Below are 25,162 nucleotides of genomic sequence, written 5' to 3'. Positions count from 1 at the left end.
TGATGGTATTCAGTGGCCCTGGAGAATACTGTAGATGTGTTTGGATGTGAGTCTGGTTTCACTCCATTGTGACGGCATGTTTGTGTATGTGCATGTGTGATTTATTTGATATTTGAAAACAATTTATGACCCAAATTCTTTGCATCTTTCTCTGGGCCTATGTCACTTGCTGAGGGCCTGTGCAGAGGGCTGTGCAGGGAAGCACTGGGTAGGGGTAGGCACCTGTTCTGCTGCAAATCTCCTCTCTGGACTGGTCTGAATTCACTCCTGAGTAGCTTACATTCTAGATGCCTTCACCTCCGAGCTTGCTTTTTCTGAGAAGGCAGCCCTCCCTTCCTAGATTTCTTTCCTCTTGGAATGTTCTTCCAAGCTCTAAGTCCGGCACTCATCCCTCTCTGGCTTTAAAAAAATAAATTAAAATGTTTTATATGTTTATATGATGTTAAATGTGCATAACATGAAATCGAACATCTTAACCTTTTTTAAGTATATAGTTTAATAGCACCAAGTATATTCATATTGTTGTGCAACCATCATTACCATCCATCTCCAGAAGTTCTTCGTATTCCCAGTAAAACTCTGTACCCGTTAAAATACTAACTCCACGTTCCTAGTATACACCATTCTACTTTCTGTATCTATGGATCCCCTGGGTATCTCATGCAAGCAGAATCATACAGTATTTGTTCTATGAATGGCTTATTTTGCCAAGCATAGTGTTTTCAAAGATCATCCATGTTGTAGCATGTGTCAGAATTTCTTTCCTTTTTAAGGCTGAATAATAGTTGATTGAATGCACAGACCACATTTTGCTTATTCATTTACCTGTCGATGGACACTTGGGCTGTTTCCACGTTTCTGCTGTTGTGAATAGTATTGCTGTCAACATGGGCGTAAGGATACCTGTGTGAGTCCTTGCTTTCAGTCCTTTTGGGTATATTCCCGGAAGAGGAATTGCTGGTCATAGGGTAATTCTATATTTAATTATTTTGAGGAAAACCATACAGTTTTCTTTAGCAGTTGAATCGTCTTAAACATTCCCAACCAGAAATGGACAAGGGTTGCAATTGCTTCGTGTCCTTGCAACACTTATTTTCTGATTTTGATAATACTGTACTAATGGATATGTATGATGTATGCTGTGGCTTTTAGGACTTCCATGTGAACCATGTTGAGGCCTCAGGAGTCCTGGGAAAACCCTGGGATAATAAACTAGAAAAGAAATGATGGCTGGAGGGTCATATTCTCTGAGTTGCCCTTCCTGGCTCAGCAGCCCCTTAGGTTGGTAAGCACAGGCAAGTTGGAGGCAGCCCCTCAGGATAGCTGAGCACACACTCTCTCAGGCTACCTCTCTAGTGAAGAACCCAGTGGGTGGCGGAAGGTGGATGTCCAGCTGCATTTTATCAGCCCTGATCTTTGAGGTGAATGGGAAGGAGATCCAGACACCGAGGACTTCATGGGGCTGTGACCAGCTGGGGAGGGTGATGGGAGCAATGAGGTGCCTGTAACAAAGGGTTCTAGGACCTGAGTACTGAGCTGGAAGGACCTCTTAGGGGCCTTGGTTGAGCCTTTTCATCCTAAAGAAGAGGAAACAGCTGAAGAAGAAGTGTGATTTGCCTGAGTGCACAGAACAAATGGGTGGCGAGCTGGGACTGGACTTCAGCTCTCTTGACTTCTGGCCTGGCTCTCTTCCCACCAAACTCAGGGAAGGGTCGAGATGGCTTCAAAGCTATTTGAAGCTTAATATTTATCAGGAAGCAGCAGCCTCAGGGGACTTGCTTATTTATCCTGCCTTCCACCTTCTAGTCTGCCTGCTTGCTGGCAGAGGTTTTGTGGGGATTAATGAGATAAATGGCTGACTTTTCTAAATGAAAGAAGCATTATTCTTTATACAAAGCATCATGATTAGATGGCCTCTCAGTGTAGAGGGTAAGCTAATGTGTTTCTTTTGTTCCACCTTAACGAGAACTGGAGATGTATAGGAGTGGGACTCATAGTCTGAGTAGAGTGCATTCGTGTCATGTGTAAATATGTGCAGTCACCCCTCCCCACACAGTGCAGTCCCACCGACAATGGAAGAATTTCACCAACAGAGGATCTGCGACCAATGAGCACTGCTTATAGGGTCTCTGGAATTCTGTGTATTCCGAATTCTCTGGACAGATTCACTTTTCCAATTTACACTATTAGTATTTCTATGTGAGAAACAGGAACTTTTAAGAAGTGGTTGCTTAACGTGGAGGGTGTGCTTTTGGGAAAAAGATTAAAAAAACAAAAACACGAAGCTGTTGCCCATGTGTCTCATAGAATTTTCAAATCAATCATTTCACTTTACCCTAAACCTAAATACTTCTGTTCACGGAGAGTTACTGCTGGGGATACAGGGGTGTGAATTATCCTTTGTCCAGGGCTTAGGTTTGAGTCAGCAAAGGGCCACACAGAGGTGCGTGCTGAGTTCTCATGGACTTCTTGTTCTGCTGTGACTGGGCAGGTGCTCATATTTTCCTGTGGTGCTGGGGATTCTGGGGAAGAGGCTCTAGCAGGTGTGAAGGGGGGCAGCCAGTTGCCAGGTGGGGTCTGTATGTATCACCTCCCCCACCCCTGTGGGTGGTCAGCATGTGAGGCTGGTTTGGCCATAGTAAATTTTGCAAGCATATTTAAAAAATAAAACAAAATCATAACTTTTTATTTCTGATTACCAAAGAATTATATATTATACAGAATGTGGCTAATGTAATAAAAATAGCTAGCACTTATAAAGTTCTCACTCTCAAGCAGTAACCTGAGTTTTACATTTATTAACTCATTTGACTGTCACAACAGTCTCAGGTACAGAGAGTCACATGGTTGGTCCAATCACACAGCCAGTAACTGGCAGAGCCAGAATTCACATCCACTGTGCCTGGATTCTGAGTCTATGGCCCTGTGTGGTGGGTGGATCTGTCTTTCTGGGCACAACTCTAACTTGTCACCTAAACATGACCACTAATTATATTTCAGTGTGCTTCATTTTAGTCTGTCTTCTATGAAAAAATGTGTCTCTTGAAAAATTGTGATCCTTCTGTATATATTTTTGGGGCCCTGTTTCTGTTGTTTAAAATTATGTTGTGGAATTTTTTTCTATGTTATTTTGCAAAAACATAATTTTTCTGGCTTCTTAAAATTATGTCATATGGATGTGCATTGATTTATCTAACCAGCTTCCTCGTGATGGGCTTTCAGGTGATTTCCAATTTGGTATTGCTATAATTCACACTGTGGTAAAGACCCAAGTTGGCACATTGCTTGCTGGATTCTTTGATTAGTCCTTTAGGATAGCTTTTGAGAAGGGAGGTCAAGTGCTAGGATTACTTAAAAACTCTGGTTAAGAGTGCTAAATTGCTTTTCTGACAGAGTTCATCAGCTCATGTTCCCCTCCGGTAAAGTGGAAGAGGCTGGGCAGGGTTCTGGGTGGAGCTGGAGGAGCCCCGGGCACAGTTAAACCTTCTTTCCCAAACAACTGAAAGGCTCATGTCCACGAGGGGCTGAGTCTGTGAGCTCTGAGCTTCAAGCCTCAGCTGGGTTGGACCTCTGCTGCCGGACCTCTCTGCTATCGCCCTAGTCAGCCTCCTGGCCATGACTGGGCATTAACAGGCATGAAATGGAGTTAGAGGAATTACTGCTGGTTCCCAAAGGTGCCCTGTCCACTTCAGTGGGTGACAGTAAGCAGGCAGGGTGAGGATTGGCCAAGCCTTCCTGTCACCCCATCCTTCCAGATGGTGAGAAGGGAGGAGGTAAGGCCACTTAATAGACTAAAAACTGTCCTCCCAAGATAGTGCTACCTCCTCATACGTTCTAGTTCTGGTGATTGGGAAAGGTGCCATTACTTTGTGCCTCTGTTTTTCTACCAATGAAATGGGGCAAAGCAACAAATGTCAGTATTATGAGGGCTGGAAGTCTAAGTAACTGACATGCTGGGACAGTTCCATTTTGCGATACTCATTCATTCAACACGTTTCTACTGAGCACATGCCATGTTCCTGGCTGTCTGGGCTCTGAGGATACAGAGGTGAACAAAATAGGTAAAGGTGCCTGCTTCTGCGGGCTTCCCTTCGGGGCGGGGAGGAGAGGAACAAATATCCACTTAACATATGATGATAAACACCTTCAACATATGACAAACATACTCATCTAAAAAGTTGAATAATATCATCTCTGTAAACTTTTGTATAGAAACCTGTGAAGGCTAAGTAAAGATTATGCACGAGAACTTCCGTGCAGCAAATGTGTTTTGAGCGCCTACTGACAACCACTCTGCTTGGATTTCTGAGGGTGCAAAGCTGGTTCCTGCTGTCAAGGAGCTTAGGAATCACTGGGAGAAGAAGTGAAGGACCCACATATTGGAGTGTAGCTCCTTTCAGGCCCTCACTGGCTGATACAGAGGAGAGGAGGAGCAGGTTTAGGTCCCTGTGCAGGCTACTGTGGCACTCTTCCCTGCTTTCTATACCCCCTGCCCGTCCCCAGATATGAGCAACCTGAAAGATGTCCCACTTTTCAGGATAAGCATCTGAGCTCAGTCAGGGCTGGATCTGCTTTTACAGTACAAAAGCTACTCTTTGGTTACACTTAAAAAGCTGAAATGCTCACTTTTGATAACCTTGAAATGATGCTCTACTAGGTCCTGTAATTTAGGTTTGCCATCCTAGGTGGTGGGTGATAGATGGGTGCCTTAGTTCAAATAAGAAGAGATTTCCCTCCTCTCCCTGCTTGGAAATAATTGAAAGGAGTATTTTACTATTATTGCAATTTATTATCTTTGGTTGGAAAGTATGGTTTAGCTGTTTATATCTGTTCATTTGTTTTCTGCCTGCTTTTCTTCCTTCTGCTCTCTGATGTCAATATGACCTGAGTACCATGGGGGAAATGGCTTTATGATTAGGGTCTTCCAGCCACGGTAATATTGGCCTCTGGTCCCCTCTAGATGAGGCTAGTTTACTTCTAGTGGGAGTCTGCCCTAGGATTCCTTTTCCTTCCTTTTCCTTCCTTTTCCTCCTTTTGACTAGCTGCCCTGTGAAGAACAGAAAAAAGGCTTAGTTTTCTGGATCACTAGAAGGGTTGAGCACCAGTAGCTTTACCACTCTTCCAGTTGGTTTGGGCTTCTGAAATGCTCTAGGTTCTCTGCCTTGGCCCTCGTCAGCAGAAAGAAGTGGGATGTAGAATAGAAAAGAGACAGTTTTATTTAAGGCAGTGCTGATCGATTGAGTCGGGGATATGACCACAGATGTCCTTGGTCCTTCATGTCTCCTTGTTTTGGAGCAGCTTTGACTACTTATGGTCATGGGCCTGTTCTGAGCAGGACCCACCTCTCATGAACTCTGTTCATAGCAGGGTGAGAGACGAGGTGAGCAGAAATAGTAGGAGAATGGTGTTGAAAAGAGTGTGAAGATAGCTCAGGTAAGGGACAGATGTAGAGCACCATGGTTGAGATGCTGAGAAGACCCTTTGGTGCTTGCTGTGGGGAGAAGGCTTACAGCCCAGCTGGGATGTCTTGGGGCTCTCTTAGGCCCAATTTAGGTTGGGGGGAAATGTCGGCTTCCTCACCTGCCAATTGGTATAATTAGTTTCTCATTCACTTGCAAGAGTATTAGCTACTGAAAAATGACTTTTGGTTTCTATGTTGTTTGTTGGGTCTTAGAATTTTTTATGCTTTGAAAACATATCTTTGCACAGGTGGTTATTTTCTGATCAGAAAATCCACCCGCCTATCAGAATCTGAAACAGTTCTTGATTGCTTTTCCTTTTTTAAAATTTCTATACAAATTAGAATTCAAGGCTCTGTTAATGTTTTCTGTTTCTCACACCTGATTCCTCATCATGCTCTTTCCATTATGACTTCCTCTTAATATAGATAGACCTGTGCTGTCCCATATAGTAGCCACTAGCCACATGTGGCTATTTAAATGTAAATGTAAATTAAATGAAGTTTAAAATGTAGTTCCTCTGTTGAACTAGCTACATTTCAAGTGCTTAGTAGCCACAATGACTGGTGGCTGCAGTATCAGACAACACAACCCAGAATTACAGGACATTTTCATCATTATAGACATTCTGTTGCACAGTGCGACTGTGGATTGTTGTATTAGACCCACAACGGGCACTACTGTAGCCATTTTAATAGGAAAGATACTTAATACAGGAATTTAAGGGCTTAGAAAGTAATTGGAAGGGTTGGGAGAACAGGCTCTAGGCTGGGCCTTCAGGAATGACTCCCAGAACAATACTGCACAACTGGACTGCTAATAAGACTGGGACTCTGGGATAATTAGGAAGCTGGGGAATCTGGAAGAAGCTGTGCCAAGAGCTGGCTCTAGGTTGCAGGGATCAGGAGGCCCTTGCCAGGACTGTGCTGGCCCTGAAGCAGTGAGACAGATACCCTCCCTACCAGACCTAATTTCAATTCAGTTCTTGAGTTGGCCAACTTCATAGTCACATCAAGAAGTTTAGCTGCAGGGTTGATTAGAGATGATAGTTTTTAGCTCTCCAGCCTTTGCTGGACAGGAAGGCACAGCAGAAGGAAGTTGGAAGAGCTACTGAGTTAGTCAGTCCACTAGTCCACCACATCTGCCACATGGTGCTGAGCCAGACTTGATTCTTCTCTGGATGAGCACCACTGGGCTCGAAGTGGGCAGGGCCTTGGGTTATCTTCTAAGACCAAGAAACCGTATCTTCCCTGTCTGAGCCTCCTGGCTATCTTTGTTGTGCACTAGATAGAGAAGATTAATGGCTTCCTGTTTTCTAGTTATTTGGCCTTTAATGGGCAGAGAAAGCATGGTTTCTGTTTCAGGTTGGCTGCTACACTCTTAAAGGGAATGTAGGCCCCTGTCACTATAGTGAGATGACAGACAGCAAGAGCTAAATGAATTTCTGCACAGATCTTTGAAAGGTGACACCTGGCTTGAGTCAAAGCATTTCCTTTGCTAAGTGAGAGGATGGTCAGAACTTTAAGAGAATTGCATTTACAGTTCTCTCCTTTCTGGGGATGAACTGCTGTTTCTTTCTCTTCATAAATCAGCCTTGGCTGTAGTTGTGTGTACAAAGACTGGTCATTAGTAGTGACCTCCTTTGTGTATGGCTGAGATACTAAGGCTAAAGCAGGAGGCCGTGCTGTTGAAGCAGGCCTGTAGCCCCGTGCCTTTTTCCACACACATGCCTAATTGGGGTTCCCTTTATGGTGCCGGGGGTTTGGGATCTCTGTTGAAGGACAGTGTGGAGGCAGGGAGATGGGAAGCACACTGGCAGCTAGTGTTTGGGCTCTGTTTCTTGAGATTGGGGAACCAGGGTTGGAGGTTTTGTGAAGGAATCACTTAAGCCCCAACCTGAAGTGGAAGAGGGATCACCAAGCAAAGAGCAGAGGGAGCAACATGATAGGCATGTGCAAAGGTACTATGGTAGACAAGAGCTGAGCATTTCTCAGGGGTGAAGTGAGGCCAGTATGTCAGGAGTGCGTGGGACTGGGCCAAGAGACCAATGAAATGAGCTCAGAGAAGCAGGCCAGACCCAACCTATGCAGGCTTCATAAATCATGTAGACTCTGGATTTTTGAAGAGAGTTAAATAGGAGAATGACAGGCCTGATTTATGATTTTCCCCCCTAAAAGGTCACTTTGGCTGCTGCATGGAGTTTGGATTAGGGATAGGCAAGAGAAATGAGAGAAATGCCAGGGGGCTACTTCAACTTTCAGGGGAAGAAATGGATGGTGGCTTGCACGGGGGAGGTGGCAAGGGAGGTGGAGTCATTGTTCACAGCCCCTTCCCTCAGATATCCTCCCCCAGTACCACGTAAAGGAAGTAAGCGTAAGGGCCTGAACAAGCCCATGCCTTAGAGCACAGACAGGCCAACTCCAACAGTGCTGCTGAAGTTTCCTGTTGTCCACCTTCATCTTTATCATGTTATCACTGTCAGTAAAGTCATTAGCAAACAGATACTGAGCATCTTATGGCATGTGGCCCTGGACCAGGTTCGTGGGTAGAGATGGATTAAAGGGGAGGGAAGAAATCAACCTTTTCATCATTGACCACCTTCTAGGTCCTCAGCACCACACCTTGCCCCCCGGAGGTGGAGGAGTAGGCACCAAGGAAGCATAGCCACTGCCTCCTGACTTGGACTCCTCCATGGACCTTGCACAGCGGAATGACCTGCAGCTGACCAGTTCGTGCTGGGGTCTTGCTCTCGTCTTATTCCCTTGGAGAAGCAGCAGCTACTGCGTGCAGGAGGAGGGAGCTGCTGCTGTCTTCAGGCAGGCTCTGCCATTTGACAAATGGGAGTCATTTTCTTATGTATGAGGAAGAGATCACTGCTGTGGGCACCCACCTGTTTGTGTGGCCTGATTTGCTGAGCTGCTGCTCTGGGGCTCATTCAGGGACGAGAGCAGCAGTGGAAATACTCTAGTAAGGCAGGAGCCAGAGCAGACTTAAATAGTGGCATCCTTTCAGCTGGCAACCAGGAGTCAGAGCTTTGAATCAGCTTCATAATTTGAAAATTGGTCTCTGCATTGATGGCTTATTTTGTGCTAACAAAAGCCACCGGGGACACAATACTGCCTGCCTTTCCTCCATGGCACTGCTTTGGATTAAAAAATGTTGAGCCCAAGATGGAGATTTTCCATTCCTGGGATTCTTGGGGAATTGTGACCCCTTGTCGTGGGGGACCTGGCAGTACTCATAGAGCCTCCAGTCTGGGTGGGGGAAATTGCTTGGAGAAGGGGCGACCAAGCTGGGCCTTGGAGTAGAGCCCTAGTGGAGGAGCTTCGAGGGGCCACACCTGCCTCACCTGTATGTGGCTTTGTGTGGCAGTGCCCTTAGTCATGTCACTGGGCTATGGCAACATTCACAGCTGCTAGGACCAAAATACTGAAGGCTGTTTTCCTGTCTTCCAGCTGGGAAGAGGTTGACATTCCACTTTTCCCCACGGGCTTATTTGTATGTGCTTTCTCCAGATGGTGTGCTCCAGAGAGGTCCTTGTGCCCTGGGAACGGTTCACAATGTGAATGAGGTCACCCGTGGTGCAGGGTGGCTCATAAGGCAGCCTACCAAGGCATGGCTTTCAAAACCAGCGGCCATTTAGCTCTCAGATGCCGTGGTCTCCACACCCCCTCATACAGCCTTTCCAAGGTGATGGATATGCTCTCATGCTGGTGCCTCCTGCCTTCTTTCCAAACGTTGTCCAAACACTCCTTGGTTTTTGGAACTGGCAAGTGGTGTGAGGGAGGGTGATTAACAATGCTTGAGGGTGAGTACAAAGGTTAGATTGTGAAGACAGGAGGAAGGTGTGAATTGTTGAGGGCTTGCAGGAGAGAATTGGGGTCTGGAAAGGGGGGCGGTGTGGAGACATGGCTGCTTTCATGTAGGTGAGGGAAGAGAAGTCAGTCCAGGAATAAAATAGTCTGTTAAGCATCGTCAATGCCAAACAGAGAGCCTAGGAAGGAAAAATGATGTACCTCAAATTGAACAGTTGCAGCCCAATCTGGTGAACCCAGTAAGATAAGAAATGAGGTTGGGCCCAGTCACGCCAATGCAGCAAATAGGAACAGGGACACCTTCCATTTTGATCCATCTCAAAGGTTCCCTGGGTTACTAATGGGGCTGTTCATGTAGTGAATGTTGTCCTGTGAAGATCATGTAAACATAAAGGATGTTCTTGGGGTCAGAACCTTCAACCTCAAGGCCCATAAACCAGTAGGCAGTGTGTGCTTTGCTGTGGCCACATATGTGAGCACGCACGTGTGCATGCCTGTGGACTGTGTGTGAGATCTGAGGAGGCGGAGTGTAGTCTAGCATTTAACTGTGAGTCCTGTGTGCACTGCAGAAATCTTCCATTGTCTCACTTTGTGACCTTTAATGAGTCATACGCTCCTTTGTTTTCTTATGTGTTAAATGGAGATACTCGTGCTTGCTGGTTGTTAAAGCAGTTCTCTTGCTTCAGGTGCCTTTATTAATTTAAATCCTCTCTTCTAATATTTTTCTCTGGGATCTTATAAGACAGGTGAAGGCCCAGCCTTATTGGGGTCTTCTAGCTTTATGCTTAGGTTCCATGCGGTGAGGGCAGGGAGCTATGTGAGAGAAGATACTTCTAGAAAGTGTTGGGTTCTCCATGATTCTGACATTCTGGTTAACATACTTTACCCCTGAGGGTGCGGCAGCTGCCTGGAGCAGCTGGGACAGAGGAAAGGCAGAGGGTGAAGGGAATATATGGTGAGAAGGGAGTCAGCATCATGTTGAGAATATAGCCATCGATTGAGTATAGCAAAGAGGCAATTTTCTAGGCTTTAGGGGTAGGGGGGGCTCTAATGCTACAGGGACCAGATGGCAATAGTGCAGGAGGCAACTGTCAGAGGACAAGAAGTCAGTAGACCAGCTGGTACTAAAGAAGACCTGATGTGCTCATCTTGGTATCATACAGGGTGGTAAATACGTGGCATCTGTGATACCATTCCCTACCCTTGGTGCCCATGCAGACATCACTAATCTGTCATGATATGCTTTCCTGTTGTACTCAGAAAAGTCTCAGAATCCTTTAGGTACAGCAGTTTGGACAGTGAGGCCAGTCAGTTGGCATAAGAATGCAAACTTTTTGTTTGTCACTGGTGTGATGATGGAAAGGACATAGGCTTTGGAATCTGGCAGAAATGACACCCCAGCAAGGTGAAAAATTGTGGCACTGAGCAAGCATATTTGTTGGACCTTTTTTGGTTGTCAGGGACAGAAACCCAGTTCAAATTAGCTTAAGCTAAGTTACTTAAGTACTAAAATCAGAAAGCTCAGGGTAAGGCTAGCATCAGGCACGGCTGGATGCAGGAGCCCAATGAGGTTGTTAGAGTCTGTCCTAGGACAGACCTTCTGTGGGTAAAAATGTTCTCACTGGCTGAGCTGGGTCATGTGCTCATCTCTGAATTGGTTCCTGTGGAGAACAGGGCTGGTGGTAGGAATGATAGGGTCCAGACAGCAGGTCACACTGGGAGCAAAGATTATCTTAAAGTTAAAAGTAGAAGAATCAGCACCAGATAAGAGCTGGGGAGAGGTGGCTGGCAAGGTACCAAGTGTTCATCTGAATCCTGGTGAGTTGCAGTGAGGAGAGGTAAGGACTCCACTGGGTATCTATTTCTGGGCTCAGCAGCTTCCCTGGAAGGACCTTATGTACGCTGAGCAGAGGGGAGGATCACAGTGAGGGGATTGGAAGTGATGTACATGCATCTAGTCTGCCTGCTCCAGCTACAGTCTTTCAGGCAACTGACATGGATGGCATCCAGATGCCAGGCTCTCTGCCCACAGTAGCACCCCATTCCCTGCAGCTGCTCTTAATCCTGATGCACCTGGCCAGTTGACAGATCTCAAGGTCATGCTTCTCTTCTGGGGCATTCAGGTTTAGGCTCAGCCTGGACTGATTACTTGGCAAACCTTGTAGGATTCTGGGGGAGGCACCAGGCTGACCAGACTAAGTATGTATGGTGTCTTAGGGACAGTTTTGAAGGCTCCAGTTGCCATTAAACCAGTGCACTGCAGGTGTCCCTACTTTGGACTTCACTGGTTCCTACTCAGGCTTCCTTCCTGCAGTGTCCCTCTATTCCACCCTGACAACCTGCCATAGGAAGGGCTTGGCTAGGTGGTTCTGGCTTGGGGTGTCTCATGCCATTGCAGCCAAATGGTGACCAGGGCAGCTGGGGGCTGGCTGGGGATCTGTCCCTCTGTGTTCAGTCTCTCTATGTAGGGCTGGTGGGCTTCCTCATAGCAGCCTCAGGACAACCAGGCTACCTCTTGGGGTGTTTGGCTTCCCCCAGGGCCAGCATCCAGAGAGAGTTGGGTGAATGCAGCATTACCATCACTTCTGCTGTACTTTATTGGTCAAAACTCACCAAAAGCCAAACCCATTTTGGGAGAAGGGCGAATAGATCCTGTTTCTCAATGGGAGGTGGATGTCAAAAGATTGACTAGCCTGATTTAAAACCATCACAGCCCCCTACCCCCCTCCTATTAAACCAGCACTCAGTGTCTGATAGGTTGGAGATATCTGAATGTAACCTTATATTTGGTCCAACTCCCTCATTTTATTATATTTATTTTTACTTTTTGGAACTCAGGTGCAGAGATTTGAGTGAAGCATACTCTTGAATTCATTGTGTTTTTCATTATCGTTTCATGCAATGGCTCTCTTATTCACTTCATTCATTCATTCATTCATCCATTCATTTTTCTTTTTATCTCCATATCCCACTCCCATTTTCCTCCTCACCTTCCTTAAACAATCATTCTGTTCTCTTTAATGAATATCATTTTATTTATGTTCTTATATAAATGTATTTTAATTTGCATATATTGCATTTTGTATTTGTCTTTGTTTGTATCCTGCCTTTCTTTAGCGCTGTTTCTGAAGTTCATATATGTTGTCATACACACATCTCGTGTCATGTCTGCTTAAAATGACGCAATGAGACTAGAGAGGGGGAGTGACATATGCAAGGTCACACAGCTGAACCAGGACTAGAGCAGATTTCCTGACTTTTCTCAGCATCACACATTAGTGTTTCCATGTGCCCCCTCCAGACTGCAATAGTTTGGAATTAGGGTTTTAAGCAATTGTGGGTCTAGGATCCAAAGTGTATCACAAGGTGTCCTGTATTCTCCCCGGTGACTGTTGTCCTCTGCCCTCTTCTCCTGCAGGTTCCAACTATGGGAGCCCACGCCCAGCTCATGCCAACATGAATGCCAATGCAGCAGCAGGGCTCGCCCCCGAGCACATCCCCACCCCGGGGGCGGCCCTGTCCTGGCAGGCGGCCATTGATGCGGCCCGGCAGGCCAAGCTGATGGGAAGCGCTGGCAACGCGACCATCTCCACGGTCAGCTCCACGCAGCGGAAGCGGCAGCAGTATGGGAAACCCAAGAAGCAGGGCAGCACCACTGCCACACGCCCGCCTCGCGCCCTGCTCTGCCTGACGCTGAAGAACCCCATCCGGAGGGCGTGCATCAGCATCGTCGAATGGAAATATCCTTTGTGTCCTGGTCTGGGCGGGGGGTGTGTCCCTGGGAGCCCCAGTAGGGCATGATATACCATCTTACCAGGGCCCCAACACCTGCCAGCCGGTGGGCTTTGTTGTCCCTGATGAGCCTATGAAGCAGCTGTCAGACCTCCTGCATCTGCTGGGGCACTGTTACGGGCAGAGTTCCAGGCGCTACTCCGCACTTGATGAGTCAGAATCTCTGGGGATAGGGCCTAGGATTCTGCCTATATAACAGGCTCCCCAGGTGTGTGTTTCTTTCATGTAATAAGCAACATTTGAGAAAATAAGCGTAAGAGGTCATGACATACCATCTTACCTAGCTGAGCTTGCCCAGGGACCCAGATGTTGGGTTAATAGTGGTTTCATGCTACTTCTCCAGAACCTTCTTTTCCTCCCATGTCATGGCTCTGGCATAGTTTCATGACCTTCGTCTCTCTAGGGTGAAGGAGCCTAGGAAATGCACGACAGGGGTGCGCAGTGACTCTAGCTCTTGGTTCAAGGTCTCAGAGCAGTGGTTCTCAGCTTTGACTGCACCTTAGCATCACCTGGAAAGCGGTAACAAAATACAGGTTCCTGAGTACCACCCAGGCGTATTTTAAAATTCTCTAGGTGATTCTAATGTGTAGCCAGAGTGAACACTGGCCTGTAGTATTAAACAGAAATCCACTTTGTATGGAAACCAGTGGCTGGGTCCTTGAGACAAAATGGCTTTGAAAGGTTGGGCTCTCACTGTGGAATTACAGCCCTCTTGACATCATAGGAATTGTAGGTGGAGATGGAAAGGACCTTAAAGATCAGTAGGTCCACCCCTGACTTTCCCTAATGATGACATTGAGCCCCACAGGAGTGACTCTCAGGTCATACAGTCAGTGACAGACAGGACTAGAACCCTGATACTTAGTGTTGGGCATTTTTATAATAATTCATTCAGACAGGGCTCTCATGGCTCTGAAGGTTCAGGATGGGAGTGTTGGGTTTCATCCATGAGTTTCTATGGAAAGATTTAGAAGTCTTAGGTAGTGGTTGAAAGCCCAAAGAAGATGACTCAGGGAGAGAAGAAAGTTTGTGTTCAGCAAGATGTGTTAGTTCCATAAATGTCTGAACCCCTCAACTCAAAAGTAACTTTAAGAGAATGCAGTTCAAGCCAAGTGGCTGCCCCAGAGCTGGCCAGTATGTGCTGAGTGGCCAAGCGTGGTCCTGGTTCTCAGACGACTGGGCAAGAGGCTCGGCTTTGGGTGGCCCCTGCAGGCCACTGTCATAGCTATTCACTCAGAATTATGGAGTGGGAGGCTGGGGGCCCTGAATGTCAGGCTTCCCTAGAAAGGGGACACTGAGGCCTGGAGAAGCTGCAAAATGTGCCCAGATCACACAGCTGGCAACTGACAGCAGGGTTTCAAACCCAGGCTCCCCAATCCCCAAATCCATGTACTTCCTACACCCCATACACCCATAGCACAGAAGAGAAGTAATAGGGCGGATATTCAGGGGACACCATCCTGCCCCACTAGGACTTGGATCTGGGGCCTTGAACACCCATCCTATTGTGGCCACCTGAACCCCCAGAGCTTTAGTTTCCTCATATCTAACAGGTAATAACCGTAGTCACCTCCCAAAGTATTAGGGCTGTAGAATCTGTACATGTGGAAGCATGCTCAGAAAATCTACCTTAGGAGACATGTTCAGTGAGTACTAGTTAACCTCCTGAGATGGATGGGTTCTTGATGCCGGTGACATACAAAGCCTGGGAAGAAGGGGAGAGAGGGGAGGTGACAGTACTCCACAGGGTAGGTGGGGGAAGAGTGATCAGGTTCCAGTGTGCCAATTGTGGGCCTCAGCCATCTCATTGTACTGCACCCCCCCACACACTTGGGCAGAGGGGTGCTGTAGCCACTCTCCTAAGGAATATGTCCTCCATCCACAGGAGAGGAAGGAGACCCAGCCTGGGCAGGCTGGTTGGGTGGCATCCCAGATTGCCTTTGAAGGGTAGGTGTCAGGTAAGGAGATGGTCTGGTATACTAGTCAGTTAACGCTCTTGAAAGAGTGGAATCTGATGCCGCCATTAAGAAGACAAGGCAGTTTAAAAAATGATCTGGTTGTATCAGGGTGACACAGAACACTTCCAGGGCTTACCCAGTCCTCTGCTGCTGATGGCTTTTCTTATCTGCCTGATTTGTTTTTTTACTCATAATCTTCCCCAGGTTTAGCCAGTACTTTTAGCACAAGATGATAGATGGATAGCCTGGATAGGGGAGGAGGTGAAACTTAACAGTGCAAGAAACATCCCAAGTGTAGCCCTCCCCCACTTTGGTGGAGGGACCAAGCTGACATTTTGAGGACTGGATGTGTGAGGTCTGGCCTAGTTGAGTTAATGTGCCCTTGCCCTGGTTGGGGAGCACAGAGAATCAGATGATGGGAATGAAACTGACCAGCCTTTGGGCTGAATGTCACTTTCCTAAGCAGGTGGGGAAGGGCTAGGAGGGAAGAGGAATGTGTAGGAGACCTAAAAGAACTAACTTCCTTAAATGCCTCAGGCTAACTTCTTCAGTGCAGAGTTGTTCTTACAAACCCAGACTCTGGAAACAGGCTTCCTGGGTTTGAAGCCCATCCTTCCACGATCTCTGTGACCTTGGACACGTTTACCTTTAACGTTTCACTTAGAAGTGGGAATAATAATTGTACATTCCACTTAGGGTGTTTGTGTAGAGCAGTTAGAACAGTGCCTGGCACAGAGTAAGCTCCCAATAAATGTTAGCTATGTCCTCACTGTTGCCACCACCGTTGTCATCATCAACATCACCATCATCATCACTTGTTCCTTGGCCAGCTCAAGGGGCAACAGGCATGTTGGAAAAGATGAGTCAGTAGGTCTGGTTCTGGTCCTGGCTCTGCTATTTCCCAGCTAGGAGATGTTATTTATTTTCTATGTCTGTCAAGCTGGGAGGTTGGACAGGCCCAGTGCATGCTTTATTCTTGATATCAAGACACAAAGAAAATGGCGACTTCATGAGGCATGCTTGGCAAATGGACCCTCAGCTGCACCCATAGGGCCAAGGAGGATCAATAACCAGCACACTGGCTGGAAAGCCTAGACTAGATAATTACGAAGATTCCTTGCAGACTCAGGGTTGCCTGTTAACAGACATCAGAGGCCATCTATGGCAGGGGAATGGGCACTGGACTCAGAGGTCAGGGAGTCAGGGTTTTAGTCGTGGCTAGTCAGGATCTGCTGTGGGGTCTTGGGAAAGTTTCTTGGGCTCTCTGGGCCTCAGAGGTTTGGACTGGCTGATCCTTAAGTCTCTTCCTACTTCAGGATTTGTTAACTTGATGAGCACAGGCTTCAAGTCCTTCTCCCAGGAATTCCATCTTCTTCCTCTTCCCCCCGTCAGACCCCATGCGCCATGCTGAAAACTTGATAGTGTCAGGGGTTGGGGGAGGTGGTGCTGGAAAAGCATAAACTAGGAGCTTCCTCTGAAGCTTCCCCCTTTTGACCTTTAATTGTGGGTGCAGGGTAGTATTACATGAGCTTATTTTTCTCCTGAGGTTGTGTCCTGTCCTGATATTTCGATAAATAAGTCCAGGCACAGAATCCAGGAGGGCACTACTGCTGGTGTGTAGGCTGTGGCTTGTCCTGCTAGATCCCAGCACATATGAAGGGAAGGTGGAGAGGACCTAGAACGTAAGCCTTGCCCCTGGAACCAGGGCCCCCACAGCCTGGAAAGGTTTTAGATGTTCTGCATGGAGCTGTGCCTTAAAGGAAAGGTGGCTGTCTTACCCTAGAAACACAGTACACATGCTACCATGGCCTTGGGCATCCCGAGGCCCTGGCCACCTTCTGGTTCTCTGGAAGGTGTCACAGAATAGGGAGAAGGCAAAAAAAAAGCAAAAAAAAAAAAAGCACTCTGGACTTCAAATTAAAAGATTAAAAATAAAATCTCCAAATTCCAAATGAAAAACCTTAAAGTCTAGTTTTTGCCTTCAGTCCGCCTCTGTCCTGCCTCTCCCCTCCCACGCTTGAGTCCCTGGGTGGCAGCATGAAACCACAAGGAGAGGGGTGCCCGGGGGACTGCGTCCTGACTGGAGCAGGCCCTGCACTTTAAAAGCAACCTGAGCACACATGCGGGAAAATGAAGTCCAATGCAATCTAAATAAATAAAAGAAGGGAAAAAAGTTTTTAGAAATCTGTGTTTACTCTGGCACGCGACTGGCCTCCACTGCTTTTGACATATTAGGAAAAATTTTGGCGGGGACCCATTGGAAGTACTTAAAAAGGCATATGTTTCTTTTCAGAATACAAGGGGCTTGGAATGTATTGTTTAAACAAAATTCTTATGAATCTTTGATTCATTTAAGAATATATATGTATGTTTGTTTCACTTGTGCTTTCTGCAACATTAACTTCCTTAACTCCCTTCCTCAGACCATTTGAAATCATTATTTTACTGACTATTTTTGCCAATTGTGTGGCCTTAGCGATCTATATTCCCTTTCCAGAAGATGACTCCAACGCCACCAATTCCAACCTGGTAAGTCCACCATCCCACGTCTGTGCCTCTCTTCCTTGGTGGAGGACAGGCTCGGATCACATGGGTTCAAGCTGGAATGTGGGAGAGCAGTGAGACATGCCTGAGGCGTGCGTGTGGCGTGTATAGCAGCGCCGCTGCACGCGGACTCATGGCTGTTCTGCTCTTCATTCGAACCAGCACCCGTCTTATCACGGCCTGTTTTAGAAAGGATAGTCCAACTAGGCGGTAGTGAGCTCTGTGTGTGTGTGTGTGCATGTGCACGTGTGTGTGGCGGGTCCTGTTCGTGCTACCACATGTGGCATGCATTAAAGGGCAGGTGTTTGTGGAGCTGACTTTCACTCTCCGGCCATTCGTTGTATTTAGGTGCCTCTGTCCATTGGTAGGGCTTGGTCAGGTGGTCTGCAGTATGGTTGCTTGATAAATAATTTCTAGGAAGCTTTTAGGAAAGTTTGCTTTTGCAGCCAAGATATATTATTTAGTTAAAAAGGTTTTATTTTCTTGGGAAAGGCAGCTTTCCATTTGGACTGCTGAGAGGCCGGTGTTGGCAGTTTGGGGTTAGAATTTGTCCATGGAAAAAGCATGGGGAGTGTTTACTTTTGGCTGAGTGTGAAGTCATTACAGAGGCCTTTGCTCCATCTGGGCATGGGAGGAAATGAGCTCTGGAATGCGGTTGGCAAAACTGGGGCACACGGGAATGCCTCTGCAACGGGCATGCAGAAAATCCTGTCTCTCCCCCGGCAGAGACGCCCTCACTTCTTTGTTCCCATCTTCCCACGTCGCCAGCACCTTCCCTTAATTGGCAAGATTGAACTGTCCGATGAGATCGTTTCTAACAGAAGCTGTGGGGTTACAAGGTTCTCCTTTCCATTGTTGCTGGCTGCTGATGACATCATGTGTGTAATTCTTTTGCTTTTTAACCTTTGATATTTTCTTTGGCCCTTCAGCAAATAAATCTGATGCACGCTTTAAACTTCTCTGCCATTTCCCAGTTTTATGGTTAGCCCCTACTTCGTATTGGGCAAGGTGTTCACAATGAGCCAGGCTCTGTGGCTTGGCTGGGGCCCTGTGTTGGGGACAGGTTCCACAGCTGGCCAGTGAGCATTGGGTGATGACATGGCCAGAGTCAGCAGGCAGAGCATTAGCTGCAGTCCACGTGGCCTTCTGAGGTGTGACCTTGTCTCTTTACAGGCGAGAAATCTTTACTGTGTCAAAATAAATATAAGCAAAGCATCTCCCAAATGGCCCCTGGAAAGGCAGGCACTCCTTCCATCAGTGGTTTGACTTCTTTTCTATGTGTCCACACCCTCTCCCCACCATGGTTGTCCAAAACCCCTGCAGTTTGGCACTTAATCTGCAACTGAAAAAAAAAGAAAGAATCCATGTGTTGTTCTGAAGCCAGTGAAGCTTTGGGTCTTCTCTAGGCCAAAGTAGTGCTGAAGGTAGGTAGAGGAGTTTGGTTTTGTCCCAGGCTCCAGAGATGGCCCCGTAACAGCTGTATCCCGGAGTTCCCGGGAGGATTAGTAGGGCAACCTGGGGAGCTGCACCAGAAGGAAGCAGGGGCTGGCAGATCTATGAACCCCCTGCCGCTGGAAGCAGAGGGGCCAGCTGGAGAGCAAGGGCCCTGTTGCATTACTGTGGAGCTGGAGAGAGGTTGCCAGGTATGGAGAATGCTGGAAGAACCACGGTTTTTAAAATCACACCACAGAGTGATGGAAGTACTCTAAAACTAGATGGTGGTGATGGCTGCACAACCATACAACTTTATGAAAAATCACTGAGTCGTATATTTACAATGAGTGAGTTTTATGATGTGTAAATTATACCTCAAGAAAGCTGCTGTTTTAAGAAAATAACACCAGCATGCGAGCCCAAGCTTGTCAAGGCCTCTCGGCAGCAGGGTTCTGTTGCCTTTGGCTCCTCTATTCCTTCCAACTGAAGGGTTAGGTAGGTGGAGGGAGAGAGGTGGTGGGGGCAGCCAGTGAACTTTGTCAGTGATGTTGCACTGGAATTGGGGGTGCAGAAGAGAGTGTGGGAGTTTGAAAAGGGGCTTCTGGTTGCTAAGGCAATTCCAACCTCTTTCAAGCCATGGATTGGGCAGTAATGTACTAAATTAAGGAAGCATGCTCAGGTTTTGTCCATCTGAAACACACACACACACACACACACACACACACAGAGCCCTAATTTGGCTTGCTCTATCCATGAATTTCCTGTGATGGAAATGTATACAAACGGAAAAAAATTTTTTTTTGAGGAGGAGGCTGCATTTTCTACCTCTGCCAGTTCAATTTTGCTCTCTCCTCAGCTCTGTGCTCTCTGTCTTCTGTCCCCATCTCTGGAATGTAATAGATATGAATCTCAGTTGGCAAATTCAGGAGGGAAAGAAATGTAGTTTATTGTTACTTTCCTGTAACTGAACATAATGCCTGATTTGGGACTTCATTTTGCCTAGTGGCATAAACCTCATCTTTAGTTCTGGGACTTCTCTAGGGCCCTGTATCATGGGGCTCTTGGCATGGTCAGTCCACACTGTTAAAATGCCTGTCCCTTCTAGCAGGGCCTTGGTCTTCAATCCATGCAGGCAGTATGGTCTCTTGTCCCCAGGTGGGGGGGTCTCTCCAGCTCTAGATCTCCCAGTCACTTCTGGGACTAAGGGAACGGGGAAGATTCCAAGGGCCCTTTTCAAGGACACACTTCAGGGTCTCACTCACTTTTGTTTCCTTGATGATACTTTTCTGTGTGCCATCTTGGGACAGATGTGCCTTTATTTGGGACAGAGTCACCCAATAGACTCCTTCTGTGGTCTTCCAGACTGTCATCAATGCTCTTACTTACACTCGAACTTCAGAGTCAGAATCTGACTCCTGTTCTCTGCTATTCCACTGTGTCCTACCTTCTCTGTGGCAGTGAAGGCCGCTGACGGGATCTGGGGACCACACTGGTCAAGGAGTATTAGAAAACCGCTAAAACAAACAACCAAGCAAAACCCACATCAGCTTATAGATCAGGATATTATTCTGGTCCATGACATAGCCAACACGAGTGTTTTGGTCTGGGCCCTGACCTTCCACTTTCTCTCTATCAAATGTTTCTTTGCAAAACTCCTTTATCCCCTGGCTTTGGTACATAGTTACTATTAAGTCTCCTTTCTCTCACCATTTCTTCATGTTTCTCCCAGCTTCTTTCCCTCTTCTATAGGAAATTTTACCAGGGTTCTCTCCTGGCCCATTTTTTTTTTCCTCTTTCTATACTCTTCCCTTGGTGAGCCCAGCTACTTCGACAATTTTACATCCCTTTCTAGGTTGGTTGTTCCTGGACTTATGTCTCCAGCTCTAAGCTCTTCCCAGGGGCCTGAACCAGCATTTTCTACAGTAGAGAGGCCTGGGGACCAGTGCAGTGACTTCTGAAACCAGTGATTGTTACAACCACCTGGAGAGCTTGAACCATACAGACTCCTATGCTTTGGTAGCTCTGATTCACATTTAGTAGTTCTGCAACATGGCCTAGGAATGCATTTAAAAAATTCCTCATTGGTGGGTGTGGGTGTGGATGTGGGTGGGGTGCTAATGGTAAGTCAGGTTTGAGAGATACTGGCCTCCTGGATGGAACAGAATTTGAATTGGGCTGGCTTCTGTTCAAATCTTGGCTTCTCCACTTTGTAACTGAATCTAATTGGAAGTTCTTGAGTCTTTCTTTTTTCTTTTTAAATATATCTTTATTGATTTCAGAGAGAGGAAGGGAGAAGGAGAGAGAGAGATAGAAACATCAATGATGAGAGAGTCATTGATCGATCCCGCAACCCGGGCATGTGCCCTGACCGGGAATAGAACCCCGATCGCCTGGATCCTAGGTCAACGCTCAACTGCTGAGCCATGCCCGGCCGGGCTTGAGTCTTTCTTGACCTCAGTTCTCCAGCCTGTTAGATGGAGGGGCCTTTCTCTCACAGGGTTCTGGGGAAGAGTATAAGGCAGACAGTGACCATGAAGTACCCAGTGTGGTCTTGGTACACAGTTGTATGTGCCAGAATGTCTTGCAAACGTCTGTGCCAAGAGCCAGGACTACGTTTGGGATTCTTCAAGAGGCAGAACTTGCGTCTAACAGCGACAATAAACATGGTCTTATAGGGGGTCTGGGTGTTGGGAGAAAGCACTGATTTTTTTCGCTATTGGGAAGGGCATGAGAGAAGGCTTCGCATAGGAGGATACATTTGAATTGCATCTCACAATAGGACATGATTTCCAGACCAAAAAGGGCAGTTCAGGCTGAGGTTCATACGTGTGCAAAGATCCTGTGGTTGTGTCCTTTATGACCAAAGGATTGAGTACTGGTTTCCAGTCAATGAGAAGAGCCAGCTTATGGCCTGTGCCAATAGTCGAGCTTAACTGCAGGTGATCAGGAGACCCTGGAGATTTTCAAAGCAGGAGAGTGCTGGGTCCAGAGGTGTATTTTAGAAAGGGTGCTCTTGCGGCCCAGAGGGAGGCCTCACTCTTTGTGATGAGAAAAGGAAACTGCAGAAGTACAGATGATAGTGACAACAGGGATGGAGAAGTGGGGGGCGTGGATTTAGGAGATAATGTTGCCTGGACTTGTGACCAGTTTGATGTTGTGGACAAAGGAGAGAGCTGACTCCCAGGATGGTGATGTGGGTAACCAGGTGCCATTAGCCAGGAGAAGGTCTTTAGGTGAAAGGTCACAGTTAAGGGGGAGGGAATGAGGGGTATGATTTGATTTGTTAAGTGAGGAACCCATGGAATGTGCAGATAGAAATGTCCAATAATCAGTAGATACAGGTCAGGAGCTCACGAGACAGTTCATGCTGAAGAGAGAGACTTGGTGGAGAGTGAGAGGAGGTGACCCCCATGGCTGGAACCCCAAGATCACTGATGTATGCAGAGTGGGTGGAGGAAGACGAGCCAATAAAGGGCATAAGGAAGGGCTGGCCTGAGAGCTAGGAGGGGAAATCTGAGAGCATGGACCCTTAGAGGCTAAGGGAACCGAGTATTTAACAGTACAGCAGAGGGACTGGTTGCTAATTCAGACTTGCCTTTATGACAACTCAAGGTCGCTTACAGGAGGATTGGCCTGACTATGAGGAGGAGCTGGGTTTGGCTCAGCCTAGGATGAGGGGATGTTCATCTGCTTTTGTAGCCTCAGCGAGGCCCTGGAATAGTAGGTGCATCATGACTGCTTATTAATAATGCTTCAGTGACTGAAACATTTGTCTTGTCATGCCAGAATGTGGCCCAAAGTCATTTAAGTACCCCTAAAATGAAACTTTAGAACTCCCCCATTGCTTTTATAGTACTTTTATATTTTTAAAAATAATCGCTATTTCAAAGTTCTGTTCTGAGAAATAGCAAAGGAGAGATGACGATGCACCAACAGCGGTGGTTCTCAAACCTCAGTGCACAAGAGTCATATGGAGAGTTGGTTAAATGCAGATCCCTAGGCCCTGTCCTCAGAGCTTTCCATTCTGACTCTCGGGCGGGCACTGCCAGTCTGCATTGTTAACAGGCTCCACTGGCTCACCTGATGCCGGGATCGAGGACCGCTCTTTGAGTAGTGACCTTAAAATGTAGCCATTGTGTCCACCTTCAGCTTGCTGTCTCCAGTCTGCTGTTATCTATCCACTGCTCTCTCCAGGAGAAAGGTGAGGTGTGTCAGCTGCCCAGAGGTTTCCCACTCTATTGGGTTCAAGAATAATCTATTTAGCAAAGCACACTCACACACCGGAATTAGGAAAGAGTCTTCACACACACTTGCAGATTCGCATCTGTCCTTACCTTGGCTCACACTTTTCTCTCACAGCCCTCTCCTTTCTTCTACCTACTTAATATAACCCCCATTTATTTTTCTAGCACTTGCTTTCTTCTCTTTCTGTGTTTTCTGGTGAAAATATTTGAGTATAGAATTTTAAAAGATCTTTTTCTCATTATTTACATAAAAGTCTGTTTTATGCTCCATCTAACATATGCTTTTGCACCCAAATCCATCATCTTTGTTCTTTCCCTCGCGCTAGTGAGGCATAATGAAACTCACACTGGACTGTGACATGATGTTTCTTTCTCTATTATTCACAGTCTTGTTATTGGCAGTGCCACCTACTATGCAGTACATCATTTATAATATAGCAGCTGCAAATGCATTCTACCAATAGCTGGTACCCGGGCGTAAATTGTATGATGTTTGTTGAACAACCTCTGTGAGCAGAGCGACCTCATTGTGTGTGGAAAGCTCCAGTTCTCTGCAAACCCCGAAGTCCACAAAGGCTGGGGTTGCGTGAAATAGTAAGAGAATATATTTGGCGTTTGACCTTGTACAGAGAACAGTGCTGTGTACTTCTGATCAAGACCCAGGCTTTACGTGGAGGTGAAGAGAAGGGAAGGAGTCGTTTTGGGGTTGGCTTTTCTTCTTAGGCATGTGAGAGGAGAGAGCTCCAGGGGAATGAGTTCATCGGGGTCTAGGAAGGAGGCAGGATGTCAGGTTTCCCCATTTTTTTTTTTTTTTTTTTTTTGCTGTGAAATTGGGGCAGTAAATAAGAGGGACATTATAGTTAGGTTGTGAGGATTAAATGAGTTGACAGAGGTAAAATGCTTAGAAAAATGCCTGGCACAGGCAAACATGTGCTGTCTTTCAGAACTCAAAGCCCAGCCCCTCTGCCTGGTTCCTGAGGCTGTCAGGATCAGTGGCACTTCAGACTAGCTTTTGCCTCAGAGGGTGGGAGAGGAGACCCACAAGCTCTTGTTTCTGGCAACTCTAATCCAGCAAGACTGGCGTGTGTCTGTGCAGGCCTCACCCTTGTTGTCTCACTGCTACATGGGGAGGGAAGCAAACATGTGTTTGTGGTGAAAAATGAGCCTGAAGGGAGAGTCCTGGGTGGCCTGTGGGGACCCTCTCCCTCCCCCTCCCCCTCCCCCCTCCCCCACAGGTGTTTTGTGCCTGGAACAACCCTGCTCCTAGGGCAGGGAGCTGGGGTGTGCCTGAGGCACTGTGAAGATGAGGTTCCCCCACTCCCAGGAGGCGCTGGATTGAAGACCCTCCCAAGGGGTCCTGCATTTTGACTACCATGAGTTTTGAGATGAGTCTGAGGCCTGTCTACCAGGCTCTGAGAAGTATATGTGACCTCAAGTCAGAGTCTCTGTTTGACAAATGAATAAAAATGCCAGTTGGGGTGCCCCTAATCTTCCTGCTGTGAGTTGTGATTTCTTTTATCATCAGGTTTGCCTAAGAGCGAGAAGTCTTTGTGGGGCTTTCATGCATCAACTATAATGATCATAACAGAACGAGATTTATTATTGCTCTCTTGTATGTATCATCCTAATGCACCAGGCACGCACACATTACAGAAACACGAGGGTTATAAAATACACTAACAGATAATAAGCCACATGGCTATTGTATCATACGCTAATTCTCCCTGCTGGGTGGTGAGATGGGGAGAGGCAGCAGAGTGTCTTTCGATGAGAGAATTAGGTTGACATTGTAGGTTGAGAAAACTGAGTAAGATCTCCCCTCGGGGATTCTGGTTGGACTGGCCTGAGTGGGACCTGGGAATGAGAATGTCTTAACAGCCATTCTGGAGCCAGGGGCCGACCTAGGAAGCAAGACC

The 25,162-nt window shown here is 46.9% G+C and overlaps 1 protein-coding gene and 1 pseudogene across 1 annotated transcript in view; one reads left to right on the top strand and one right to left on the bottom strand.

Annotated features, from left to right (window-relative positions):
- Positions 1–8,152, bottom strand: part of LOC107546412 (L-lactate dehydrogenase A chain pseudogene) — a 35,607-nt pseudogene extending 27,455 nt beyond the window's left edge.
- Positions 1–25,162, top strand: part of CACNA1C (calcium voltage-gated channel subunit alpha1 C) — a 589,282-nt gene that overhangs the window by 45,494 nt on the left and 518,626 nt on the right. The window contains exons 2-3 of the mRNA XM_087814454.1: positions 12,693–13,015; positions 17,449–17,553. Coding sequence (XP_087670580.1) covers positions 12,693–13,015; positions 17,449–17,553 — 428 coding nt within the window. The remainder of the gene's footprint in view (positions 1–12,692; positions 13,016–17,448; positions 17,554–25,162) is intronic.

The sequence above is a fragment of the Miniopterus natalensis genome, chromosome 2 (assembly GCF_054644295.1).
Source record: "Miniopterus natalensis isolate mMinNat1 chromosome 2, mMinNat1.hap1, whole genome shotgun sequence".
Lineage (NCBI taxonomy): Eukaryota > Metazoa > Chordata > Mammalia > Chiroptera > Miniopteridae > Miniopterus > Miniopterus natalensis.
The sequence above is the reverse complement of the archived record's forward strand: the minus strand, read 5'-3'. Positions and strand labels throughout refer to the sequence as shown.